Here is a 24118-nt window from a genome sequence, read left to right on the forward strand (position 1 = left end):
TTAAAGCAGTGGTTCTCAAACCTTTTCTGTTACACTTCCTTTGAAGAATAAAAAAACACCAGCACAACCCCACCCCCCAAAAAAACTTTAGCAATATAGGTCAACAATGTAACTTTTTTGCCCTCTCTCTTAATGCACTGATGCTGTTGCTCTTAGGATTACCTAGAATCAGTTTTAAAATTTAAAACAGTTATATACATTTTATAACACTGGCACTAAAATCAATAAAATGCAGTTACACAAAATTTTATACGCTTTCAGAAGTTTATTAATATTATAAGCCCACTGCTCCCCAAGAGTGATGGGTTAAAAGCAGAGAACAAATTTTGTTGTAATGTATGTTTCAATGACAATAAAGATGAAATTACTATTACTACAGATACAGCGCAAAAAAATTGATGCTGTTTCCCAAGAGCTTTCCCCAAACTCACAACAAAAGTGGTTCTTTCCTCTGGCCCAGCAGGCAACAGGTGCTGGTATAGAGCTGAATTTTCAGTGCTAAGGCCAGCGGTCAGGTGGTGGAACTAGTGCTTATTTAAGCCCTAGCACCGGTCCCTTTTTTTGTGATCTGGGACTAAATAAACAACCTGAACTAAAATAATGTCTACAATATCATCAGTTAGATGAGTTCATGTATACCTCTCCTTTGCTGTTAAAACCCAAGATTTCAAAGCTGATGCTGGAGGTACGTCCGGTCTGGATTTCGTGCAGATGTCTGAAAAGGTTTAGCCGTGCTCGGCCTCTGCCATTGTCCAACTCTCCCTGTGTCAGGACGCCTAGCAGGGTCGACTTCCCTGAGTCCACATTACCCAGTACCGCCACACGAAGGTCCAGGAACTGCAGGTCCACAGAAAAAGCATCAGAAATTGATTACAGTTTAAACACTTTTGAACTGTTAAAAAACTTATGCTGTGTTCTTTTTTTAATCTCTGTCATGTCTCAGACTTGTGTAAAGGTTATTTTTTATGGCCTGATTACAGAAGCTACGCCCTTAGCCTCTTAACCATACATCACTATGAAAGCCCGTCAAGGCTCTCTAAAATTAGGCATGACCCCCAAGTGCGTCGGTGTGTGTGTGTGTGTGTGTGTGTGTGTGTGTGCCTACTCACATCATTAGTTCAACCGAACTAATGATGTTAATGATCAAGTTTTTCACCCAGGCATTGAACCCAAGACAAACCAATAGTGTATGGAGGACCAATCCTGCCATAATTAAAAATACATACAGAAATAGAAGGAGTTAAAAAAAAAAAAACAATTGCTCAAAAAAGTAGCTAATAATATGAATTTGTGTGCCATTAAATGTGACAAAATAATAAAAAGATATTTCTTTAACAATTGATCAATTATTCATCTAAAAATATATATTTTAACTTCCACCTTTTTTTATTTTTCTTCTTGCTTTTACGCTGACTTATTTTTAACCCATTTATTTTCTTTTATGCATTTTTCTTGAAGTCTTTATTTTGTGTTTGAACACAGAGACGTGTTCAAACAAAGAATTCCACTAATCCACAATTTGAGGTGCAGATAATAAGGCTAAACAAAGAATTAGAAGAAGGGCAAAACTTAATGCTGATCATTTACCAACTGGTGGTCAATACTTTAGAGGGTGTGAAGGAACTACACACTGAAATTTCTTCAATAATCACAACAGACAGTGATTGATGAAAGAAAAAAGCAAGTTCTAGAATGGGGATTTTTAATCTGCTGGGACAGATTTATAGATCACTGGGTGATATGCGATCCTAAATCTGTAAAACTGTAGAAAAAGCAAAAATAGTAACAATGGATAAATGACAATGAAAGAAAATCACTTAGAGTAAGGTCTGCTTAAAGTTCTTCAAGGGTAAACTAAACACATGAGAACGAGAACTAGATAAAAGTTAAAGGGATGATTCACTTGGGGTTAAAATTATGCTTGGGTGTATTATCAATTAAACTTAGATGACTGAAACAGGTTTAAAGTCTCATAAAAAATCTATCTAGAGCAGTGTGGAGCAGTTAAATGATCAGGGGGAGATGTTAAAAGAAAAACAATGAGTTACTGCTCACAGCATACTACAGTTTAAAGGTTTGTTTAAAACAAGATTCAAACACGGGGACATAAGATACAACCAAAGAAAAAGCTATCTGTTAAAACAAGCAGAAAGGATTAAAAAAATAAGAAAATAATGGGGTTAGAATTGCTCTTTGCTTTAGGTGGAGGGCGTAATCAACTAGAAGTCCCTTGGTTTGATGCACATCAAGCTGAAGCTGATTCACGGAACTACTTCCTGTCTCCGCCCTGGGCTACACCCACATCCTGAAAAGCAACCAATCATGACTTTGGGTGCGCTAGGGACATGCACAACACTTCCTTTTTCCCAGCTGAGTTTTTCAAAATAAGACAGGAAGTACATAGGGTTGCTTCTGAGTACCATCACAACAATATTCTGGAAATATATATAGTAGAGCTTAAGGGTTTTTCTGTTGGGCTTTTTAGAAAAATGTGAGGTATTTTTAAAGCTGGTTCAGGAAGAAGTTTCTGAAAGGTTTTAATACAATTCCTTGTGTGCTAAATAAGTTGAGATGAACCGTGACACAGTAGCCATGAAACATATGATGACAAATTTCTGTTGCAGAGATTTTTCAACTGTTGGACATTGTAAGGTGAGACACACATGGGAAAAATTTTGGTTAAGAATTATAGAGAAATGCTGCTGCAGATAAAGTTGAACGTTCAGATTACTCCTTTAATATAAAAGTAATGCAAGATCTAATGATTACAGTAAAGGAGGTTAAGCTAAGAGCACAATAATTGTGAACGGAAATATCTGGATGTGAAAGTGTTTGAAGAAGGTAAATGACTCAAGATTGGGAGTCTTGATAAGAACACTAATTACACCTTGTTTATTTTCTTTAACAGTAAACAAGGCCTGGTGTTTGCCAACCATCTTCACAAACATTTTACTGGGGATAAGATGCTTATTGTCGGAGCCAACACAGAACACTCATTACCATCCAACTAAATCATTTTTGTCCATGCTGCGCTGTCCAGAATCAAACTACGGCCACGGTACATTCTGGGAAAGCGTTGGCTCTGAGGAACGCACAAGTCTGCTCTGATGCAGGCTCGTTTCTGGGGAGCTAGCCCTTGGCCAATAGTTGTGAAGCTTTGACGGTGACGCCCCCCCTCCACAGCATCGTTTCAACATTACCAGCTACAGTCAGACGGACCAAGAGGAAAAAGAGGAAGTAAAAAAATACAAAGTAGAAATACACGAAGTGGAAATAAGCCATTTGTTACATTTACTATACTTGATTAGTTTTACAGGACTATACATTTTACTTTTTCTTTCTTGAGAACTATATTAATTAGCATTTTAACCAGGTATAGTTTTATGATGTGAAAAAGTGAGAACTGAAACACCCAGTATGGTAAAATTTGGCATTCTTTATTTACAGGAAGAAACAGAAACAAAATATGTGAGGATGAACCCCTCTGTGCCAATCCTCCAAATATTGTCTAATGATGGGGACATGAAACCAGCCTTCAGGCTAAACAGGGCCACTATCATCTTCCTCCTTCAGCTGCTGCCCATCCAGAAGGCCTATGGATGGCCACAGGAGATAGAGGTGCGGTGGCCCTCTACTGGCTGGCCTGCGGTGCATCCTTTAGGGCAGTGATTCCCAACCTGGGGTCCGCGCCCCCCTGGGGGGGGGGGGGGGGGGGGGCGCCAGAGATCACAGGGGGGGCGCAGAGCTTTCTCTGCTTTGAGGTGATGAAAATTATGGTTAAAAAAAAGAAAAGAAAATTATGTTTGTGATCATATTTAAAAAATCTGCACACCCAAATCGATTTTACAATATTTATAAACTGTATTAAATATTTTGGTCCAAGGTTGAATAACTTTTGGTTCACGCATGACGTCAGCGCTACATCCGGGTCACGCGGGTGGGCATAAACAGTACTGTTCTCGTCTACTACATGAGAAAACGGGTGAATATTAGAGCGTACTTTTAGTTTGTTTATTTTTGGAATCTAAACAATGTCTACGACTTGTTGTGCTCCCGGTTGCACACAGAGAGGCATTCCAAATCGTCGGATGTACGTTTCTGTCGTTTACCGAAGGAGGAAGGACAAAGAAAGAAATGGATATTTCCAATGAAAAGAGCGCATGCAGACACTCCCAGTGGACTGGAGGAGCCATCATACTACGACAGAATTTGCAGTCTACACTTCATCTCCGGTAAATACAACTTAATTCTGCTCTAGTCATTGTTCTACTTAAATAGCGGAGGAGGGGAGGTGGGGATCACTAGACGGGGCCGGGAGAAGCGGAGTCGATGCGCAGCAGCAGCCGCTGTCTGAAGCAGCAGACAGCGGCTGCATTACGCCCCCGTTCACGGGCGCTAGAACTTCTGTGTTTACGCTGCAATGTCGCCGACACCCCCACCCATTTTAACAAGACAAAAACACCAAAATAATCCTTTGTATATGTCGCGGTAAGGAACCCTTCGCCAGCATTTCACAGACTCGCTCCATCCCTTTAGGCTTTTGCTGTGTGGATCTGGCAACCTGATACCATCAACCATCAACTTACTCTTAAAACGATCTTGTGATACGTTATCTAAAGAAGAGAAATACGTGGAGAACTTGTCAGTTTCTCTGTTTGCGTCCGCCATTGTGTTCGCATTTTGTCTACAAGTCTGGCGCACATGCGCGAAAAACCCGGATTAAAACAATAACAGTAAACTACCCTATTTATGACAAGGCAATACCTCGATTGTTACTTGGACATTGGTTTTATGGAGGGACCGGACAAATCCAGACCAGAATGTGTAATTTGTGGTGAGAAGCTAGCTAATGACAGCATGAAGCCGAGCAAACTGAAACAACATCAGGAGACCAGACACCATGAAACTATTGGTGAAGCTCGGGAATATTTTGAGAGGGAAAAGCAGCTTGCACTATTAAGAAGATCAGGTGACAGAAAAGTTTTTGAGAGAATAGGGGGCGACTTACAAAGAGCCACTGAGGCGTCTTTTGAATGCGCACTATTAATTGCTAAGGCAAAAAAGCCGCACAATATCGGAGAGCAGCTCATCAAGCCAGCCTGCGTAAAAATTGTGGAGAGGATGTGTGGCCCACACGCGGTGGACAAAGTTAAAAGTGTCCCACTCTCCGATAACACCATCAAGGACAGAATCGACAAAATGGCTGGAGATTGCCAAAACCAGCTCCATGAGACGCTTCGTCGTACTCTTTTTGCGATTCAGCTGGATGAGACGACCACAGTGGCAGACGAGGCCATGCTCATTGTTTATGTACAATACAGTGATAACGATGATTTGAAACAAGATATCCTCATGTCTACAAATCTAGAGACAACAACAACAGGTGAGGATATATTTTTGGCTGTTGACTCCTATCTCAAAGATATGAAATTAAAATGAAAACCTAGTCGCCTGTTGGACGGACGGGGCGGCTGCGATGATGAGAAAAAACAAGGGATTTAAAGGCATACTATGCAACATTTTTCAGTTAATTAATGTGTTCCATACCGTTTTGGATGATTAAATGAGTCATTTCAGGTCGAACAAAGGTTTTCTCCGCCGCCCTGGGGGTGTGTGGGGGAATTCCGCACTTGCAATTGCAAGAGCTCACGGCCCGCACACACAGAAGTCTCGCTTTACGGCGAGAACTCCATGTGTTTTTGCCCTGCCATTCACTATATGCACGCGCGAAAGCAACAACAAAGAACCACGTGTTAACGTCAAATAAACATGCAAGCATATAGAGTTTTATTATTATTATAATTTTTTTATTTTATTTTTTATGTTAGCGAGACCCTACCGCGGCGGCCGCGGCGAGGCGGCGGCCGCGGCTTGGCGAGGCGGTGGCGGTAGCGTCTCGCCAACATAAAATAATAATAATAATAATAGTAATAATAATAATAAAACTGGCGAGGCCGCGGCTTGGCGAGGCGGCCGCGCCGGCCACCTCGCCAAGATAGCGCTGCGGGAAGCTTGATGTTCATACCGTCACTGTGTTAGTCATTGTTTGTATTGCCGTTTTTTCCACTTTTCGTTGCGTTCGCCTGTCTACTAAGCTCAAAACAACCGCGCCTGGCTTGACGGAGAAACCAGAACAGCTGAGCATCTTTAGGACAGTGCACTTTTACTTTCGCCCTCTGGGGGGAGCCTCGCTGGAAAATCAACCCCGGTTGCATAGTATACCTTTAACGCCCGCCTGAAAGAAAAGGCTCCTGGATGCATGATTTTCCAATGCATGCTGCATCGCCAGGCATTGGCTAGTAAAAAGCTATCAGAAGACCTCAGCGACACACTATCAACTGTAGTTAAAGTTGTAAACTTCATTAAAGTTCGCCCTTCTACTAAAAGACTTTGCCCAGCTGTGCGAGGACGAAGCGCATCAAACACTGCTGCTACACACCAAGGTGAGGTGGTTGTCGCGTGGACTCGTGCTTGTGCGTTTCATTGAGCTACAAGAAAAAATAAAATAATTCATCCAAGATCACAATCGGCCACTCTTTGAACAACTGACTGACGCATTTTGGATCAAAGCGGCTTATCTGGCAGACACATTCACTTTGTTCAATGAAACAAACAAGCGGATGCAGGGGCCAGAATCGAACATCATGCTTTGCAAAAATGCCCTGGACGCTTTTCTGCGCAAACTGGAATACAGAGTCACTAAAATGTCAAATGGGGACTTGCAGCATTTCCCGCTGCTGCTGAAACAGTCTGGTGGCGCCGTGAGTGCGTCTTTGCGCACAGAGTTTATGCGGCACATGAACCTTCTCCGCGATGAGATTCAGAGCCGCTTTGCCGACATGGACCAGTATTTATCCAGAGAATCGTGGGTGTTGGACCCCTACGTTTCCACCCCAAAGGACGTAGAATACATCGGCTGTGAAGATGAGCTTTGTGACCTTCAAGCTGATTCCGTGTCCAAAAGATATTTCCAGGAAAAAGGATTTAAAAAGTTCTGGATTGCCAAAGGACACGCTGTAGCTCCCACACTGGCCAAACACGCAACATCCAGGGTTATTCTCCCCTTTAGCACTACATACCTGTCTGAAGCAGCTTTCAGCGCGCTATTAACAATAAAAACTAAAGTCAGAAACAGACTCGATGTTCACCAGGACTTTAGACTGGCTATCCCAACAATCAAACCTGACATCGCATCCCTGGTCAAAAATATGCAAGCTCAAGGTACCCATTAGTAACTGAACAAATAAGAAGTAAAAAAAGTTGTAAGTTTAGTACTGGTTTCTGAAACTGTTGTATAATTTTATTTTTTAAGCCAATAATTGTGTGTGTATAATCACATGGGACTGTTTTTTTTTAGTTTTTACTTTATGCATGTTTGTAAATTAGAACTGGAAAATATATTGTAAATGTGGACATGCTGATGAAAGTTAAGCTTAGGTTTGAAGTTTATATGTTAGCTCTCTTTTTTGGAGTTTGTAGTTAATTTCTGTGCACTATACACCCGTTGACATAAAAAATACATTATTAATCAAAAATAATAAGAACAAAATGACATAGCTGCCATGTATTCTTTATTTTTCAAATAAATAAATGTTCATTACAAATCACTTTAATCTTTTGATACGTTTGTGCAGGCCTGTGTATGGCTTGGGGGGGCTTGGCTTGTCTTGGACTTCAGCGGGGGGCTTCAAGAAATAAAGGTTGGGAACCACTGCTATAGGGCAACAGCCGACATCTTTGCCCTTGTGTGCCAGGTGGTGCACAGCGTTATGAACTCCCTTGATGGGGATCATTCAAAAAATTATTTTCTTCCAAAAAGACAAGATTTGGAGAGCGTGTGGGCTGGTTTTGCCCGCCTTGCCGGTAACGAGGCCTTCAAAGGAGCAGTCGGTGCCATTGATGGGTGCCATGTGCGAATTGTTCCACCTGCAGAGCCACAGAAGCAATGTTATTTAAACAGAAAACTCTTACCCTCAATCATCCTGCAGGGTGTGTGTGACGCACGAGGAAAGATTTTGAATGTTTACATCGACAATGTCGGCTCTGTCCATGACTCACTGGTACTGCGGCGCTCTTCGTTGTATAAAAATGCTTTATACCCACCTGAGGGCTTTTTTCTACTCTGCGATGGTGGGTTCCCATGCCTCCGGTACCCGATCACCCTCCTGTTGCCCTATCGCCAGCCAGTTGCCAGTAAGATCTCTTACCTTCTTGTCCTTAAATAGAGCCAACAATGACACACAATTGATACGTAGATTATATTAATTGGATACAAGCATAAGACATATCAGTATATTACCTAAATTACAAGTTATTTTATATTTGGTACAGTCCAAGTGGAGGCACGCTACAACAGGCGAGAAACATCATTGGGCGTTCCTTTGGTGCTCTAAAGACGCGGTGGCGTTGAATTTTCTTGAGGGCGCTGGAGGTCCGCTTGGCGTTTGACCTAAAAGTAATCAGTGCCTGCTGCATCCTCCACAATATTAGTATAGAAGCAGGTGACCAGCTTGACGTGGAGGAGGAGGAGGTCGACCCAGAACAGGAAGGCCATCCGGCAGCTGAAGACAGGGAGCTATCTAGAAGCTCCCTCCAAGCCAGACTGTCAGCCCAGCTGTCTGCTCCAGCAGAGGTGGCTTCATGTTTAAGTAAACATGACTACATATGACCTAACCTAGATCGGTTGTAGTCATGTACACATGCTGGTTCATTTAATTTTTTTTCCACTACCTGTAAAAATACATTAAATAATCAGTAAATTAATTTCCATTCCTATTATTTTTCAATTGTATGTTTGTAGGTGTTGTCTATTTGTATAAGGTCTTTATAAAAGTTAATTCTTTGTTTTAAATCATATGTTAGTAACTGTTAATAATTTGGTGAACATGTTACATCTTGACTCAGTTCCAAAGTTAGATAATTTGTATAAAATAAATGTCTTTTTATATACTGTTACTATTGTTTTCTTTCTCTCTCTTTCTCCTCTCAATTCTTTGTGTCCTCACTCAGAAGAAACTCATATAGATAGGAAAAACATTTATAGATTTTATTTATAACATGTCAACAACTTTTTTAAAAAGGGACAAATATTTATTCGCCCTTTCAGTAGCCTCCCTCTCCCTTGCTTCCTCCCTAGCCAAGGCTGCCCTCTCTCTGTCCTCATCGCTCTCAGCTTGCTCCTTCAGGAAGTCAAGCTGAGGCCATCAAGTCAAATGGTTTACCATTTTAGTTAATCTGTACAATATCGTTCTACAATATGCTTCAACCCTGTGTTTTCTCTGGTAATACCAGAAATGTGATGTAAATAATACATAATGTGAACTAATATTATGCAAGGAGTTTTGCTATTTTTGCACCAAATAGCACCACTTCTTTTCGGCCTGCTTTGGTATGACCTGCAGGCCAGAGGTTCTCACAAAATCATTAGTTGAATAGAAAACAAGTTTTGTGTCATAAGAGCTGAAGATACCCATTTAGGCAGACATAAATAAAAATTACTTACTGCCATTCGGTTTTGCAGGAGTTCCTCCTGCCAGTCAATAGGCCCTCGTTGGCAATACGCCAGTTGATGAGGGCCTGAGTTCCTTCTGTGGTCCCTGTTTAAAATATAAATGTCAATTACATATTACTTTATTATAAACAAAAGACGAATAGACGAATAGACAATAAAACCCATGTTAAATCTAAAAGCAAGCCCATTTTACGACTGCTTCTGCTATGTTTAGCCAACATAACACTCGCAGACCGAACATATTTTGTAACCTATATAATTAGCTGATAACTAACTGCTTCTTGTGCTAAATTGAGTGTTTTGTCCTCAACCATGATGGTCTGGATGCTGCTGTCATCCCTGGGAGACATTTAAAATTTATTCCAGCAAGTATTGAGTTATTAAAACAACACAAGTCAGTCAGATAAACACAAAACAAATTAACGTTTTGCCGAACTAAAACAACAAAAAAACGCCATCAGAACCAGCTGTACTTCACACACGACTAGGCCGAGAGAACGCTACTACAGACGGGCTGCGGTTACCCTCGGAGGTCTGCAGGTCACTCTGGTCCGCTCAACATCTGACCTTTTTTTTTTTTAAATTACGCACTAACCCTGTAAACTGGTCATATAGGGAAGCTTAAAAGTATAATGTTCTCGCCTCAAATGATCTGAAAACTTACTTTTAAAGAACAACAGCAGCAGAAAAGGTAAGTTTTAACTTACCACTGTGGGCTCTGTTTGCGCTGTCCAGAATCAAGCTACGGCCACGGTACATTCTGGGAAAGCGATGGGTCTGAGGAACGCACAAGTCTGCTCTGATGCAGGCTCGTGTCCGAGGAGCTAGACCTTGGCCAATAGTTGTGAAGCTTTGCCGGTGACATAGCCCCCCCCCCCCCCTCCCCAGCATCGTTTTAACATTACCAGCTGCAGTCAGACGGACCAAGAGGAAAAAGAGGAAGTAAAAAAATACAAAGTAGAAATACACGAAGTGGAAAAAGAGGAGAAGGAAAAAAAGGGCAGAGGAAATTCCTATTGGTAAAAAAACTGTTAGAGGTAGAAATAAATCATTGTTTTAGAAACAGAAGGATGTTAAAATAAAATAAAAAGAAATATTTTGGGTGGAGTAAAAACATGCTTTAGAAATGTTGCTTTAAAAATACGAAGTACAAATAGACGAATTGGAAAAAGGGGAGGAGGAAAAAAAAGGGCAGGTGAAAATCCTTTGGGTAAAAAAACTGTTAAAAACATTAGAGGCAGAAATAAATCATTGTTTCAGAAATAGAAGGATGTTAAAATAAAATAAAAAGAAATATTTATGCTGGAGTAAAAACATGCTTTAAAAATGTTGGTGTGAATAAATATGAAACAATAAAAAAGGTTGCAGTGGAAATACAGAACAAAAAAACCCACTTGCAATAAATACACAAACACAAAATAAAGACTTCAAGAAAATTGTATAAAAGAAAATAAGTGGGTTAAAAATAAGTCAGCGTAAAAGCAATAAGAAAAGTAAAAATAAAAGTGGAAGTTAAAATATATATTTTTAGATGAATCGTTGAAGAAATATCTTCTTTTTATTATTTTGTGACATTTAATGGCACACAAATTCATAATATTAGCTACTTTTTCAAGCAATTTTATATTATTAAGTCCTTCATTTATTTCTGTATGTATTTTTAATTATGGCAGGATTAGCCAACCATAACAGTGTAACTGCCACATCTCTATTTCAACATGTTCAATGTGTATTTCTAGATTAGTTTTGTGAAGCGTCTCTAGAGGGCACTGTGGTGTCAGGGTAGTCTAGTGGTGGATAGAGGTAAGTCAAGAAGAAGCGATTGGAGGGAGGAAAACGGAGGAGAAAGCAGAAAGAAAAGAGTATGGACACAAAAGTTTAAGGAAAGAAGCAATACCAAGAAAAAAATAAGTATTTTCCTAATATCTTACTTGGTACTAAGCCAATGAGGTATTTTGTATGGTTTTATGTTGTAGAAGTAGTTATTTTGCTAATTGCTTATTATTTTAATTAAGCTAATTTTGTATTGTCTGTGTTTTTAGTTTTCACTGTGTGTTTAAATCTATACCAAGATGGATTCAATAAATTCATCAGTTGAGAAAGCCACTTGTGTCTGTTGGTACCTGGAGGAATTCTAAATAGTGCTACCAACTGTGCCATGTTATGTTAAACAGCTATTAGAAAGCTTCCAAACCCCTTTAAATACATACAGTAATCATACTACATTGTACACCTGTCTCGGCATTTACTGTGGCATTTTCTAAACAATTGATAGACAGTAGGAAATACAGAATTACACACATTTAAAGCAGCAGTAGGCAACTTTTGTAGGTAGGTTATTTTTTACATATCTGTTACAACTGTCACTATGTCCTGAAATAGTGACAGGCAGTCTGTGGGAAAAGGCTCCTCTCGCTCCGCCCAGTGGTCCTACTACGATTTGCAGATATACACTGCTCCTGGCAAGAAAAAAAATCAATCAGAGCCAGGAAGAATTTCTGGCTCTGATATGTTGTTAGGAGTGTCAATGACTCTCATGTATGTACTGCTCATACCCCCTACCTTACACAGCGCTACAGACATTCAAAGTCAAGATTATCGGTGAGTTGCAGTAGTGCTGAGAAATGCTGGAGAAAGGTTCTGCTTTACAGGAAAATTGCCAATTACTTGAGTGCAACCTGCTCTGCTCTGAAAACAAAGACAGAGAAACATTGGAGCAGTACCAACACTGCACTGTGGGGGCGGGGGCGCTGTAGAGGGAGGGCTGTAGCACAGCAGAGAGCAAGGAAGAGAGAACTGTGAGGTGTGCTTTTTCAAACTTTTAGGCTAAGTCCACATTTTTCTTAATACTCCCTACTGCAGCTTTAAAGACATAACATTGCAGAGAAAATATTCACCTGCTGATCATCAGGAACCTTACGGACAAGAACTTCTGCAATTTTCCTGATATTTCTGTCCTGGCCATAGTCCACTTCTCTTTCTCGAAGTAGCGTTATATCAGCTCCAACCCTTCAAAAAAGAAAGCAAAACGAAGCATGGTTTAGTTATCAAAAACATTAGCTTCATTTAAACTTTAGACTTGTGTGTTCGAACACCGTGATGTCTTCATATGTGCTCTATATGGCTTGACAGTCAGTTAAATGCATTCTTCAGATCAAGACTCTGAAGACAAACCAGCATAGGACGCACACTCAACTCTGTGTATGCACTTTAACATGTACATGAACAGGTAAACACATCGATTAAATAAATTGCCTTTTGAGAGAGAAATACAATTAGCACTAGTGTGTTTGGATCATCTGAATCATCTGCCACTGGCATTATTGGCCTCACGTAGAGAATAGCCACTACTTGTTACCAACACTTTATGGATAAGCTTGCCTTCCAACTGAAGAAACATGGAGTTGAGAATTCTTCTTGCTGGACAAATCATTCTCTCTCATGAACTGCTATAATGGGAAGCATGTGGAGGGTTGAAGGTCCAAGTGACTCCTTGGTTCAACAAGTAGGTCTTGAATGCATTCTTGTCAACGATCAATGGTATCCTTAATTCTCTAAACTCAGATGAGCTCTGAGTCATGTATAGAATACACATTGGTCGAGAATATTGCTCAGCTTTCTTTTGAAGTCATCTATCCCAAAACCTGACGTGGATAGCGCCTTCTGTAACATGACAGCCTTGATGATGGACCTGTCCACAGTAGTGTCTGATTATTAACATCACAACTTGGTGTTGCCCAGGCATTATCAGTGGATTCTTTTTTTATCTGATCAAGGCTAGAATGGATGAGAAGATGTTCTCAGGAGCCAATCTTTGCAAATGAATTGGTCCGGTCTGTAGAAAGGGCTAGGAATCCTTTCCTTCTTCTGCATACACTCGATCTCTTCAGCATAGGTTTCTTCTTGCACGATTTGTATAATGGTTGAGCCACAGTTACCTTTGCCTCACAACAATGCCAGCCTTTGCAAGATCAGTTTCCCCCTTAGCTGTGCTGAACATGCGGGCTATTTGGAATAGATGAGTCATGGAACAAGTGATTTACTTCCATGAAGACAATTTGTTAAACGGAAGCCAAGATTTTTGGAGGAAGCTGTAAAGGACAAGGTATACACTAAAGCCTTCACTTCTGGGTCTGAGCTTGGATCCACAAAGTCCAAAGTGGTCTTAGGGGCACTTGGTTCTGGACTGGATATGGAAGGTGTAGCATTATCTGCAGGGTTTTGATCTGTTGGTTCATAGCACCACCGGTGTGGATGGGATGATTCCCAGATGTGGTGTACCCTGTTATTGACAAAGACATAAAAGTACCTGCTTTCATTGTGTATGTACATAGGTCAAGGCATTGAGATGAAGATCCATTTACACTGAGACTAACTCTGCTATCCCAACTGTAAGAAATACCACACGGAGCTCTAATTTTGGCATGGTCATTTCTGAGCGAATTTGGCAATGCTTATTACAAATCCAACACATCAATTGCTGACTGTATCATTAACTCTCAGATAAGCCACTGTGGCAATAGCCTGTGTTGATACATCACAGAAGATATGCAGCTCTCTTCTGGAAGCAGCTGAAGGGGATCCTTTTCTATAAAGTCTGGGAACTGAAAAAAAGGCAGCAGTACTGTACCCAGATCTGATCCATGTCTTTAGGTTGTGGTTTTCCAGTAGAAAGTTCTCTCAGGATAGCCTTACCTTGGATAGGTACTTGTGTAACAAACCCAGGAGCATCATAAAGGCTATTGACAGTAGATAAGACACTCCACCGGGTCTTGGGTTTCACCCCATCTTAGATGCTTAACATGAAACAATCAGTTAAGTCCAAGACTGCATTGCACTGGCAATTCATCATCATCATCATCATCAATGTCAAAAACTTTGAGGCTGTTTGAGTGATCTGCGGAAGGAAAGGCTTCCATGACTTCATTCCTGTTTGAAGCCATGTTATGCAGCCTAAGATTTAACTTAGAAAGAATATCCTAGGTCCTGTTTGTCAGGTTCATTGCTGCTTCATAAGTAGGCATAGACTTAAGCCAATCACCTACATAGAAATCATGTGTGACAAAGTCCCTGACATCAGGGTCAACATAGAACTCTTGTGAATATCACAATATTTCTCCTCAATATATTAGAGCAAGGTTTGAAGAGCTGACACAAAACCATGTGTCAGCTCCATGGTTTTGTTGTAGAAGGTGATTTTGGCTTGTGGCTTCGGAGACATACATTTCCAAAAATAACCCACCGCAGGTCAAGCTTCTTCTATGGAAGGTTATTTGTGCCATTCACCTGCTTCCACACCTTAAGAACTCTAATAAGGTCTCGACCAAGCAACAGCATAATCTGGGTTTGTGGGTCGATGTCAGGGATAAGAGGAGCCAAAGAGTTTGATTATGATGAAGGACCACTTCTGGGGTTGGAATCTCATCCATATTGTTAGGAATATCATTACCTTCTAAGAGACTTTATAGTGGCATGTGGACATTTCCATCCAAAGATTTCTATTTATAGCCACTAGCATTCTTCCAACTGTTTCCTTAACTCCACCACATGTATATATGTATGTATGTATATGGAGTGGTTGGGCTTTGATCTTTGAACATATACAAAAATACTGTGATTGCACAAGTAAGATGTTGCTGCTTTCATCGAAAATCGAGTAGTTTCACCTAACTTAATTAAATCAGAACAATCCCTGCTCATTATATTTGGAAAATTTTGCTACATTTCAACATAGCCTCTTCCACTGATCCATAGTTTTCATTGAGACTGTTCCGTATCATGTTCTGTCCTGCTTCTTGATGATTTATTGTATTGCTCCTATCTGTTCCACATACTGTGCTGACTCTTTGCCAACCCACTTAAAAAAGGTACAGTTGGCTATTTTTACGGAAATGCAAGTAAGCAATGCCCATGTCCCTTTTTTTAATGAAAAATGTCCCATGTCCCTTTTTGAATAACTGCGCATGCACAAGACCGTCTTAGCTACTGTTCCGCTTCTCAAGGTAATCGGGTGAGGAAAATCTCCCAAATCCACTCGGGTCTTATTTCTTCTACTAAGGCCTTCCTCTTCTTCCCATTAACTTGTACGGGGTGTTGCGCTTTCAGCCAAGTGGAATAAAAATTAGACTGTGAATTGTAAGCCACAGCATTATGTGAGACTTTCACAGGCATCTGGAGACTGCTACCACAGCAGGATGCTGCTGCTATTAAACAGAACTTCCCTGGGCTTATCTCACTTTTTCTTCCGTGGACTCTGAAGGTGTCTATACTGGGGAGACAAGCTACTATGGGCATGCATGGGGTTCGGAGGCCAACAAACATGCAAGGTCGGCCAGGCTAAGTAAAGACTGTGTAATCAGACACAGGAGTAAGAAACCACCCTCAACGTCAGGGGCATAAATGGCCCAGTGAAAAGGGAGCAAATCTTTTCATATTTAAAACAGTTGCATACTGAAATTGCATTTCTGCAGGAAACGCTCCTTAGAATATAAGATCAAGTTCTGCCTAGAAAGGCCAGGATAGGCCAGGTGTATCATTCAACATTTGGTTGCAGGCCTCGAGGTTCTGCAATTATAATCCATAAAAAAGTACTCTTGACTGCTTCAAAATTAATTTCAGATTCCCAGGGACGTTATGTTATAGTATCAGGTCGTCTCTATCACACCGCGGTGGTTTTAGTTAATATTTACGCCCCCAACTGGGATGATGCAGATTTTTTCAGAAAGATAATCACCTTATTACCAGATTTAAATAACCATCACCTAATATTTGGTGGAGATATGAACTGTGTGATGGACACAGCCATGGACCATTCAAGTCCCATATTTGCACCTTCATCAAAAATGTCCAGAGCTCTTTTGAGTCTTATGATGCACCTTGGCTGTATAGACCCATGGAGATTTTTACATCCGAACAAAAAAGAATTCTCTTGTTTTTCACATGTTCATCACTCTTATTCCAGAATAGATTATTTTTTATTGTTAAGCTTCTTCCCTCTGTGAAATCTGTAGACTACTCTGCTATTGTAGAATCTGAATTTGGAGTTCTTCCCAGTGAGGAGTCATTTGACCACAGGTTGGAACAGGCATGGCTCTTGGTAGAGGAAAGTGACTGCACTCACAAGGAGAAAAGACGCATGCTGATGGAAAGCTTAAAGGGACCAGCATTAAAGATTGCTAAATCCGTTTGTGAGTCGAACCCTGAAGCAGGTCCCGAGGAATATTTGGAGGGGTTGGAAAGTGCATTTGGCAGTGCTGAATCCGGAGATAATCTTTATTTTGCATTCTGACTAATGCAGCAACAACAAGGTGAAAAGCTGTCTGATTTCCTAAGGCGTTTGGAGTGGGCCCTCACTAAAGTTGTTCAAAGGAGGATTAACAAATTCTAGCAAAGACGCCTTGTCTTTGCTAGAATTTGTTGCTCTAGGCATCTAGAAATGCCTAGAGCAACTGTTAAGAGAGGCCGTAGTTTCTGACCTAATGTTAATACAACTGTGTCTGGGAGAGAAAAAGTCCTCAGCCCAACTTTCCTCCAGCTCTTAAGTGAGATTCGCATAGAGGAAGAGTATGAGGCATCAAGAAAAAAAAAATATTCCTCCATCCACCGTGTGCAAACAAAACCTTCTGAAATACAACAAACAGAAATACAAAATCTCAAAGCTGAAATGAAAGAGCTTAAGACGAAGTTAGCCACCTGCATATCCAAGTCCCCCGATGCTAAAGAGAAGAGGGTTTCCCCAGTGCAGTCCAGTGAATGCAGTGACATCCAAGAACTGGCTGCATTGAAGAAACAAGTCAGAAAATTGCAGCACAAGGTAGACCAAAAAGGTACTGCTCCAGAACCCTCAATACAACTTACTTTGGTGGCAGCAGTAGAGGCTATATCAACGACAAGAACCCTCAATCGGAAGAGGAACACTTTGGAGGAACAGTTCTGTTACCGTTCCGGAGAGAAGGGACATTTTGTGGCAAAGTGTCAAAATCTTGAAAATCAGAACAAGGTAATCAGAATGCTCATTCAGACTATTCAAATAATGAAAGAAAATCCAGCTACTTCATCGAAGAATACCACTGACACCAATTGTAATGTTAAGCAGGGTCTTCTGACTTCTCCCACTCCGGCTGGAATCCCTGAAGGACTGATTGGACCACCCAGCCTGGTACCACTCAAGGTGGATGGACTGCCCTGTGAGGCCTTATTCGACAATGGATCACAGGTCACCATAATATTTGAGTCCTGGTATAACACCCATTCGTCCTCTGCCCCAGCGCGCCCAGACACTGGTCTTGACCTTTGAGGTCTAAGTGAGTCCAATGCCAGTTACCCCTACTTAGGGTATGCTGTGGTGGACATTGAATATTCTGCTGAAATAACAGGTGTAAGACATACATTGCTGGTTCTTGCCCTCATCTGTCCAAGTCCAAAAGAAGAGCAGATGATTCCTGTAATTATTGGCACCAACACCAGACATGTTTGTAATTTGGTACAGTAATGCAGGAAAGAGGGGCGGAACATCACCAGAACTCTTGGCATCCAAGTTTACGGAGAAACGCCAAATATACTCACACCTTCTATCACCCTGGGCTCCCAAGATGACCAGGTTGGTTGTGTGATTGGGCAGGGGTCCAGTCCATTGTCCTTACCCCCAGGGAAAGAGTTGTAGATAACCTGCAAGGTTAATTTTCAGCAGGCACTGGGCAAGGAGATCCTGATGGTTGATTCCTCTCCGTTAGCTCCTTTGCCAGGTGATGTCTTGTTGCAACCTATGGTGGTGCCTTCACAAGCTGTACAAGTTAACAACTTTAGGATTTTGGTCGAGAATCACTCTGCCAGGGAGACCATTATTCCTGTCGGAACCATCATGGGTCACATTTACCGCACTGCCAAAAAAAAGAAAAGGCAGTATTTGACAGCAACCAGATTGACTTTGGTGACTCGCCTGTGCCTGAGGAATAGAAAGACCGGCTGAAGCAGAAACTAGCGGAACTCTTCTCTGTTAATGAATAGGATGTGGGCCTTGCAAAGAATGTTGAACACACCATCCGTCTGACCGACACAAGGCCGTTTCGTCAAAGATCCCCTCAACTTGCAGCTGCAGACATCGAGGATGTAAGGAAACGTCTGCAAAAGTTGCTCTGTGCTGGTATTAAAGAGTCTTGTTGCCCTTATGCTTCACCGATTGTTATAGTTAGAAATAAAAATGGAACAATACGGATGTGCATAGATTACAGACTCCTTAATAGTGGGATAGTCCCGGATCAATACTTGCATTGATGAAGCCATAGATTCTCTGACTGGCAGTAAATGGTTTTCAGTACTCTACCTGCGTAGTGGATACTACCAGAATCCAATGGCAGAAGAGCATAAGAAGAAGACAGCCTTCATCTGTCCATTGGGTTTTTTCCAATTTGAAAGAATGCCGCAGGGAATGACAGGAGCGCCTGCGACTTTCCAGCGACTAATTTTCCTTTAGTCGCTGGAAAGTCGCAGATGATTTTTTTTTTCCAAACAGAGGGAGATATGAACCCCCTTAAAGTTCTTGTATACTTGGATGACTTGATTGTTTTTGGAAAGTCGCTCGAGGAGTATGAGGAGCGACTCATTAAAGTCCTGGATCGTCTTGGGGAAGCCGGATTGAAGCTCTCCCTGGACAAATGCCAATTTTGTCAACCACAGGTGAAGTACCTTGGGCACATTGTGTCTGACGAAGGTGTCCCTCCTGATCCACAGAAGATTGAGACAGTGACCCCCTGGACTCAGCCCCATGACCTAAAGTCTCTAAGATCCTTTTTAGGCTTCTGTGGATACTATAGGAGATTTATTGCTAACTATGCAGCAATTATGAGACTCCTCACTGAACTGACGAAAGGCTATGCTCCAACACAGAAGAGCAAGAAAAAGAGTCCAGATCTCAATAAGTCCTATCTGAAAGAGTCAGAACCTTTTTTGGAACGGTGGGATGACTGCTGCAAACAAATAAGTACCCTATACATCAGTTTAAAGTGGGCGGTGGTGGATCGCTTCCATGACCACCTCTATGGGGCGCGCTTTTAAAGGGGAAGTCCGGTCAACAAGGAAAAATCAGGGTATCATTAGCTATAACTAAAACTAATACGTTTGTGGTTATTTAATGAACTTATCTTTAATCAATAAGAAAATAAAAACATAAATTGTCGTCTGAATCACTGTGTATGGGGGCTGACATTACTGCCCATATTTGGGCAGTAAGGGGCGTTTGACATCACATCCTGGGGCGTGGAAAAGCGGAAGCGGCGACAGCATTTCTCTCCGCTTTCCATGCAAAGTCAATAGGAGCCGTTCTACACAGCTGCGATCATCAATAATTTTTTCAGATTTCCAGAGGACTTCACCACTGACATTCCCAAGAGCTTTTGCTGAGGCAACAATACCCACGTGCATGGCCATCGGATGTTCCAACACAACTGGTAAAAGTGGAAAAAACATTGCTTATTTCAACTTCCCGATTCATGAGCCACCAGGCTCGTTGCTGGATTGCCAACTTGAACAGAGCGGATTTGCCATCTAACTTCTGGCCAGAGAGAAAACACGTCATATGCAGTGACCATTTTGAAGAAGAATGTTTTGAACATGACATGAGAGCGAGGATTTTCGGTAAGTTATTTTTTATTTTAGAATTTTTTATTTAGAATTTGCGGGGATGGTCACCGAGCAGAGGGGCGGAGGGATACCACATGTGATGTGGTATCCCTCCGCCCCAGCATGTGCTGGAACGCTCTTATATTTTAATATTTATACAATAATGACCACCTGCCCTATTTACTAGAGGGCAAATATATAACTTAAGTCACTTCAGCGATCTCTCCTCCGCTGTGTGTGTGTGCGCGCTCCGCTGCAGCGCCGGCAAAGCCGTGCTGCGGCGGAGCGCGCACACACACACACACACACACACACACACACACACACACACACACACGCGCGTGTATGCATATTTACTGTAGGACCCGACTGAGTTTGCACTGGAAATAGGTACGCTGGATTCCGTCAAAAGTCCGGTTTCTGTCAAGAAACTCTTCTAAAAAAATCCATATCGCTATCAGATGATGATAGCTCCACGGAGCTCCCATCACTGTCACTAAGTACTTCATCACTCTCTGCTTCGTACAGAGCACCAGTCGTCACCATGTTGGAAAATAGTGCGCCGTGACAAACAGAGCGTTGAAACTTGCTCAACTGCGGGTCCGCCGAGTGACGTCAAAAAATGGGAGGTGACAGTACTATTCTTGACCAAGATGGATTCCTCCACATAAACATGATTAAATGAAAATTATTCATAATTAAAAAAACTTATAATTTTTTGCACAGTATGTAGTAGTTTTATATTTAAAGTACTTTCAGCAGTTTGAATTCTGATTTTGACCGGACTTCTCCTTTAAGTTTTAACCACTTGACCTATGTTCTGTCCACTGCCAAACCCAATCCAGTGGGACATAAATGGTCGGCAGCTTTGTCAATGTATGACTTTCATGTTCGTTATCGTCCAGGCAAGCAAAACATAGATGCGGACATCCTCTCAAGAAACTTTGTTGCTGACACCGAACGGGAGACTATACCTGAGGCAGCTGTTAAATACATTTGTGGGAGACTACAGGTATCAGAAAACCCAGAGTGTTCAATTAGATATGTGGACCAAACTGGAGCTTTCCCAGAATGCATACCAGACATATATGCATTCTCACTGAGAATGGGGTTGCAATCTCTGGAACATGTATCAAAAGCTGATCTTGTTCAGGCGCAAAAAGATGACTCAGTCATTGGTCCATCTGTACAGGCAGTTAAGCTTAATCAGTGGTCTGGCACCAGTCCAGAGCTGTCGCTTCTGAAAAGAGAGAAAGACAAACTGACCATACTGAAAGATGGTCTGCTTTATCGCATTACCAAGCGTCACTCAGGTGGGGAGGTCCATCGGTTACTCCTGCCAAAGATTTTCCATGATGTTGTATTGAGATCAGTACACAATGACTCGGGACACCTAGGCATAGAGAGAACTCTGGACGTACTCTGTCAGAGGTTCTACTGGCCAAGAATGAGTCAAGACATTGAGCAGCAGGACAAAAGGTGTTGTGAATGCATAACATGCAAGACCCCTGCCCAGAAAGCTGCACTACTTCACCAGATATGCAGTAGTGGTCCATTGGATTTTGTGTGCATTGATTTTCTCTTGATGGAGACTGATTCCAGAGGCATGAGCAATGTTTTGGTGGTCACCGATCACTTTACACGTTATGCCCGGCCGTTCCCAAACAAGAATCAGACATCTCGAACAGTGGCCAAAACATTAGTGGATACGTTTTTCCTCCACTATGGTTTACCAGCTTGTATCCATTCTGATCAGGGACGAGACTTTGATAGTCACCTGATTGAAGACTTACTGAAGACTATGGGGATGAGAAAATCACAGACCCTCAACCAGAACGGTTCAATCGAACATTCGATGTTGGGTCCTCTAAGCACCGAAAAGAAACGTCAGTGGAGCCAGCATGTCCCTTATTTGGTCCATGTGTACAACAGTACCAGGTGTGTTGCAACTGGGTTTTCACCCTATTTTTTAAAGTTTGGGTGTGAAGCCAGATTGCCAGTAGACTTGTGCTTTGAGACAACAACTGACAAAGCTGATGAGAGTCACTCGCACTTTGTGGCGAAGTTAAAGGAAGACCTCGATCAAGCCTATAAGCTTGCATCCAGGACAGCACACAAAGTCCATCAAAAGAATAAAACGGCTTATGACAGAAAAGTTGGTTTCCAGTCTCTGGAAGTAGGAGACAGAGTCTTGCTAAAGAACTGGGGTCTAAAAGGGAAGCATATGTTGCAAACAAGATGGAGTTCAATACCTTATCAGGTTATTGGGAAAATGCCCAATATTCCTGTTTATCAACTGAAGAAAGAGAACAACAGTGGTCATCTAAAAACAATACAAAGAGATCACATCCTTCCTATTGACCAACAAGTGAGATTGCCTACCCCTGCAGAGGGCCAGCATTGTTCGAATAGACAAAAAACAAAAAACACGAAAGCATGCTACAGTTGTGTCTGAACCTCAAATATCCCTGGATTCTGATTTGGCCTCAGAATATGAGTACTATGAGCTTAAAAAACGTTACTACACTCAGGATAGAGTAAAGAAGGATTGAGGCACCTTTTCAAATTTGAAACCGCTGCACAAGATGCCAGTGTGAATGAACAGGACAATGTTGCTGATGAAAAAGATTCTACTGATTGCAGTGATGGGGAACTGCAACTAGAGGATAGCGAATCTATTCAGGGCAGTGAGTCTGAGGCAAACTTATACATAAGGAGGCTGACCAATATGGAGAAGATTAACAAGATTCTGCCCCAGAACGTGATTTGAATTCCAGAGACGGCCCATCTGTCAAAATTCCAAAACCACAAACTCATAATCAGTTGTACAACACTCCTAAATTAAGGCCTAAAAGACAGATTAAACCAGTGGTTCTATTAACCTATGATGAACCAGGGAAAGGTAAAGATCAGCCTATTACTATTATCCATCGAAGGGTTGTCATTACTATAGGAAACATTAACAGCCTTGGGGTGTTTACATAAGGTTAATCCTATCCCTGAAGTTCTTGTAGTTCTTTGTTAGTCTTTTAAGGACACCAGACATTTAGTGGGGGAGGGTGTAACCCGGATAATACAAATATAAGAGATGTATAAAATAATACATAGGAAGGATAAGTTCATTTATTATATCCTTTTATTTCAATTAACATTTCAAAATGTATCTAAAGCTATCAAACAATATGTTAGCATTGTTTAATATAAGTTATCTGTTATTGCGAATTGCCAGCGAAAATTGTATTCTTCTACAGGTCTGAGAAGGTAGCACAGGTGTGGGGAAAAAAGAAAAGAGCGGAGGAGTAAGCACGAGAGGAGATAGCAGAGGAGGAGCAGTTAGCTGAAGTGAGTAAGCTCAGACTTGTCGTAAGGAGAAGTTATAATATACAGTAAGCAAGTTCCCCTGGCTGCGTGGGAAACAAGGACCCGGACTCCAGATAGTCACTCTGAGCGCCCGCGTCGCTCAGAGGCAACGTGGGAACTGAGAGCCAGTAGATGTAGAGCAAGTAGAGAGCACATGGAAACACACAACTGCATCATTCCTGAACTGGTGTTTCTTCAGATAGCTTTGAGGTCCTTCTGGACACACGAAGTATTGCCCGGTTACTTGCCCGGATACCAACTGTATCTGTATATGGGATTTAAATGACATGTCTTGGTCAAAAATAACACCAAGATTTTTTACTGTATTTACTTTAGAACCACTTATAGACAGAGTCAGAAACACTGATAGTGTCACATTTTTAGTAAGGACCCAGAACCCTAGCCTCGTGAGACCATCCTGATCTCGCGAGCTTTTAAGGTTTCACTCGCAGATCAGTCTGGCTACCCTCCGTTAAAGAAAATTTGGAGCCGTTCACCAAACGAACGTCCAATCAGCGTTGGCTTTGAGGCAGGTTGAGGTGTGACGCAACGAGAAGCGCAACAGTACAGTCTAAAGAACATGGCGGCTTCAGCCGATGAAACTAGCGTTAGCGTGGCTATCGAGCAAGT

The 24118-nt window shown here is 41.6% G+C and overlaps 1 protein-coding gene and 1 long non-coding RNA gene across 5 annotated transcripts in view; both read right to left on the reverse strand.

Annotated features, from left to right (window-relative positions):
- Positions 1–24118, reverse strand: part of LOC105922918 (GTP-binding protein 2-like) — a 245600-nt gene that overhangs the window by 111890 nt on the left and 109592 nt on the right. For 3 of the 4 annotated variants that reach the window (XM_036134214.1, XM_036134213.1, XM_036134212.1), the window contains 2 exons: positions 12409–12520; positions 640–837 (listed from right to left, as the gene is read on the reverse strand). In XM_036134214.1, coding sequence (XP_035990107.1) covers positions 640–837; positions 12409–12520 — 310 coding nt within the window. The remainder of the gene's footprint in view (positions 1–639; positions 838–12408; positions 12521–24118) is intronic. The other variant, XM_036134215.1, reaches the window with a different exon arrangement.
- On the reverse strand, positions 6165–10423 carry LOC105922269. Its single transcript, XR_002427618.2, has 4 exons — positions 10219–10423; positions 9503–9596; positions 8104–8216; positions 6165–7926 (listed from the first exon to the last, which is right to left on the reverse strand). It is a non-coding gene; the product is annotated as an uncharacterized LOC105922269 (long non-coding RNA).

Source organism: Fundulus heteroclitus, unplaced genomic scaffold, assembly GCF_011125445.2.
Source record: "Fundulus heteroclitus isolate FHET01 unplaced genomic scaffold, MU-UCD_Fhet_4.1 scaffold_77, whole genome shotgun sequence".
NCBI classification, from domain to species: Eukaryota; Metazoa; Chordata; class Actinopteri; order Cyprinodontiformes; family Fundulidae; genus Fundulus; species Fundulus heteroclitus.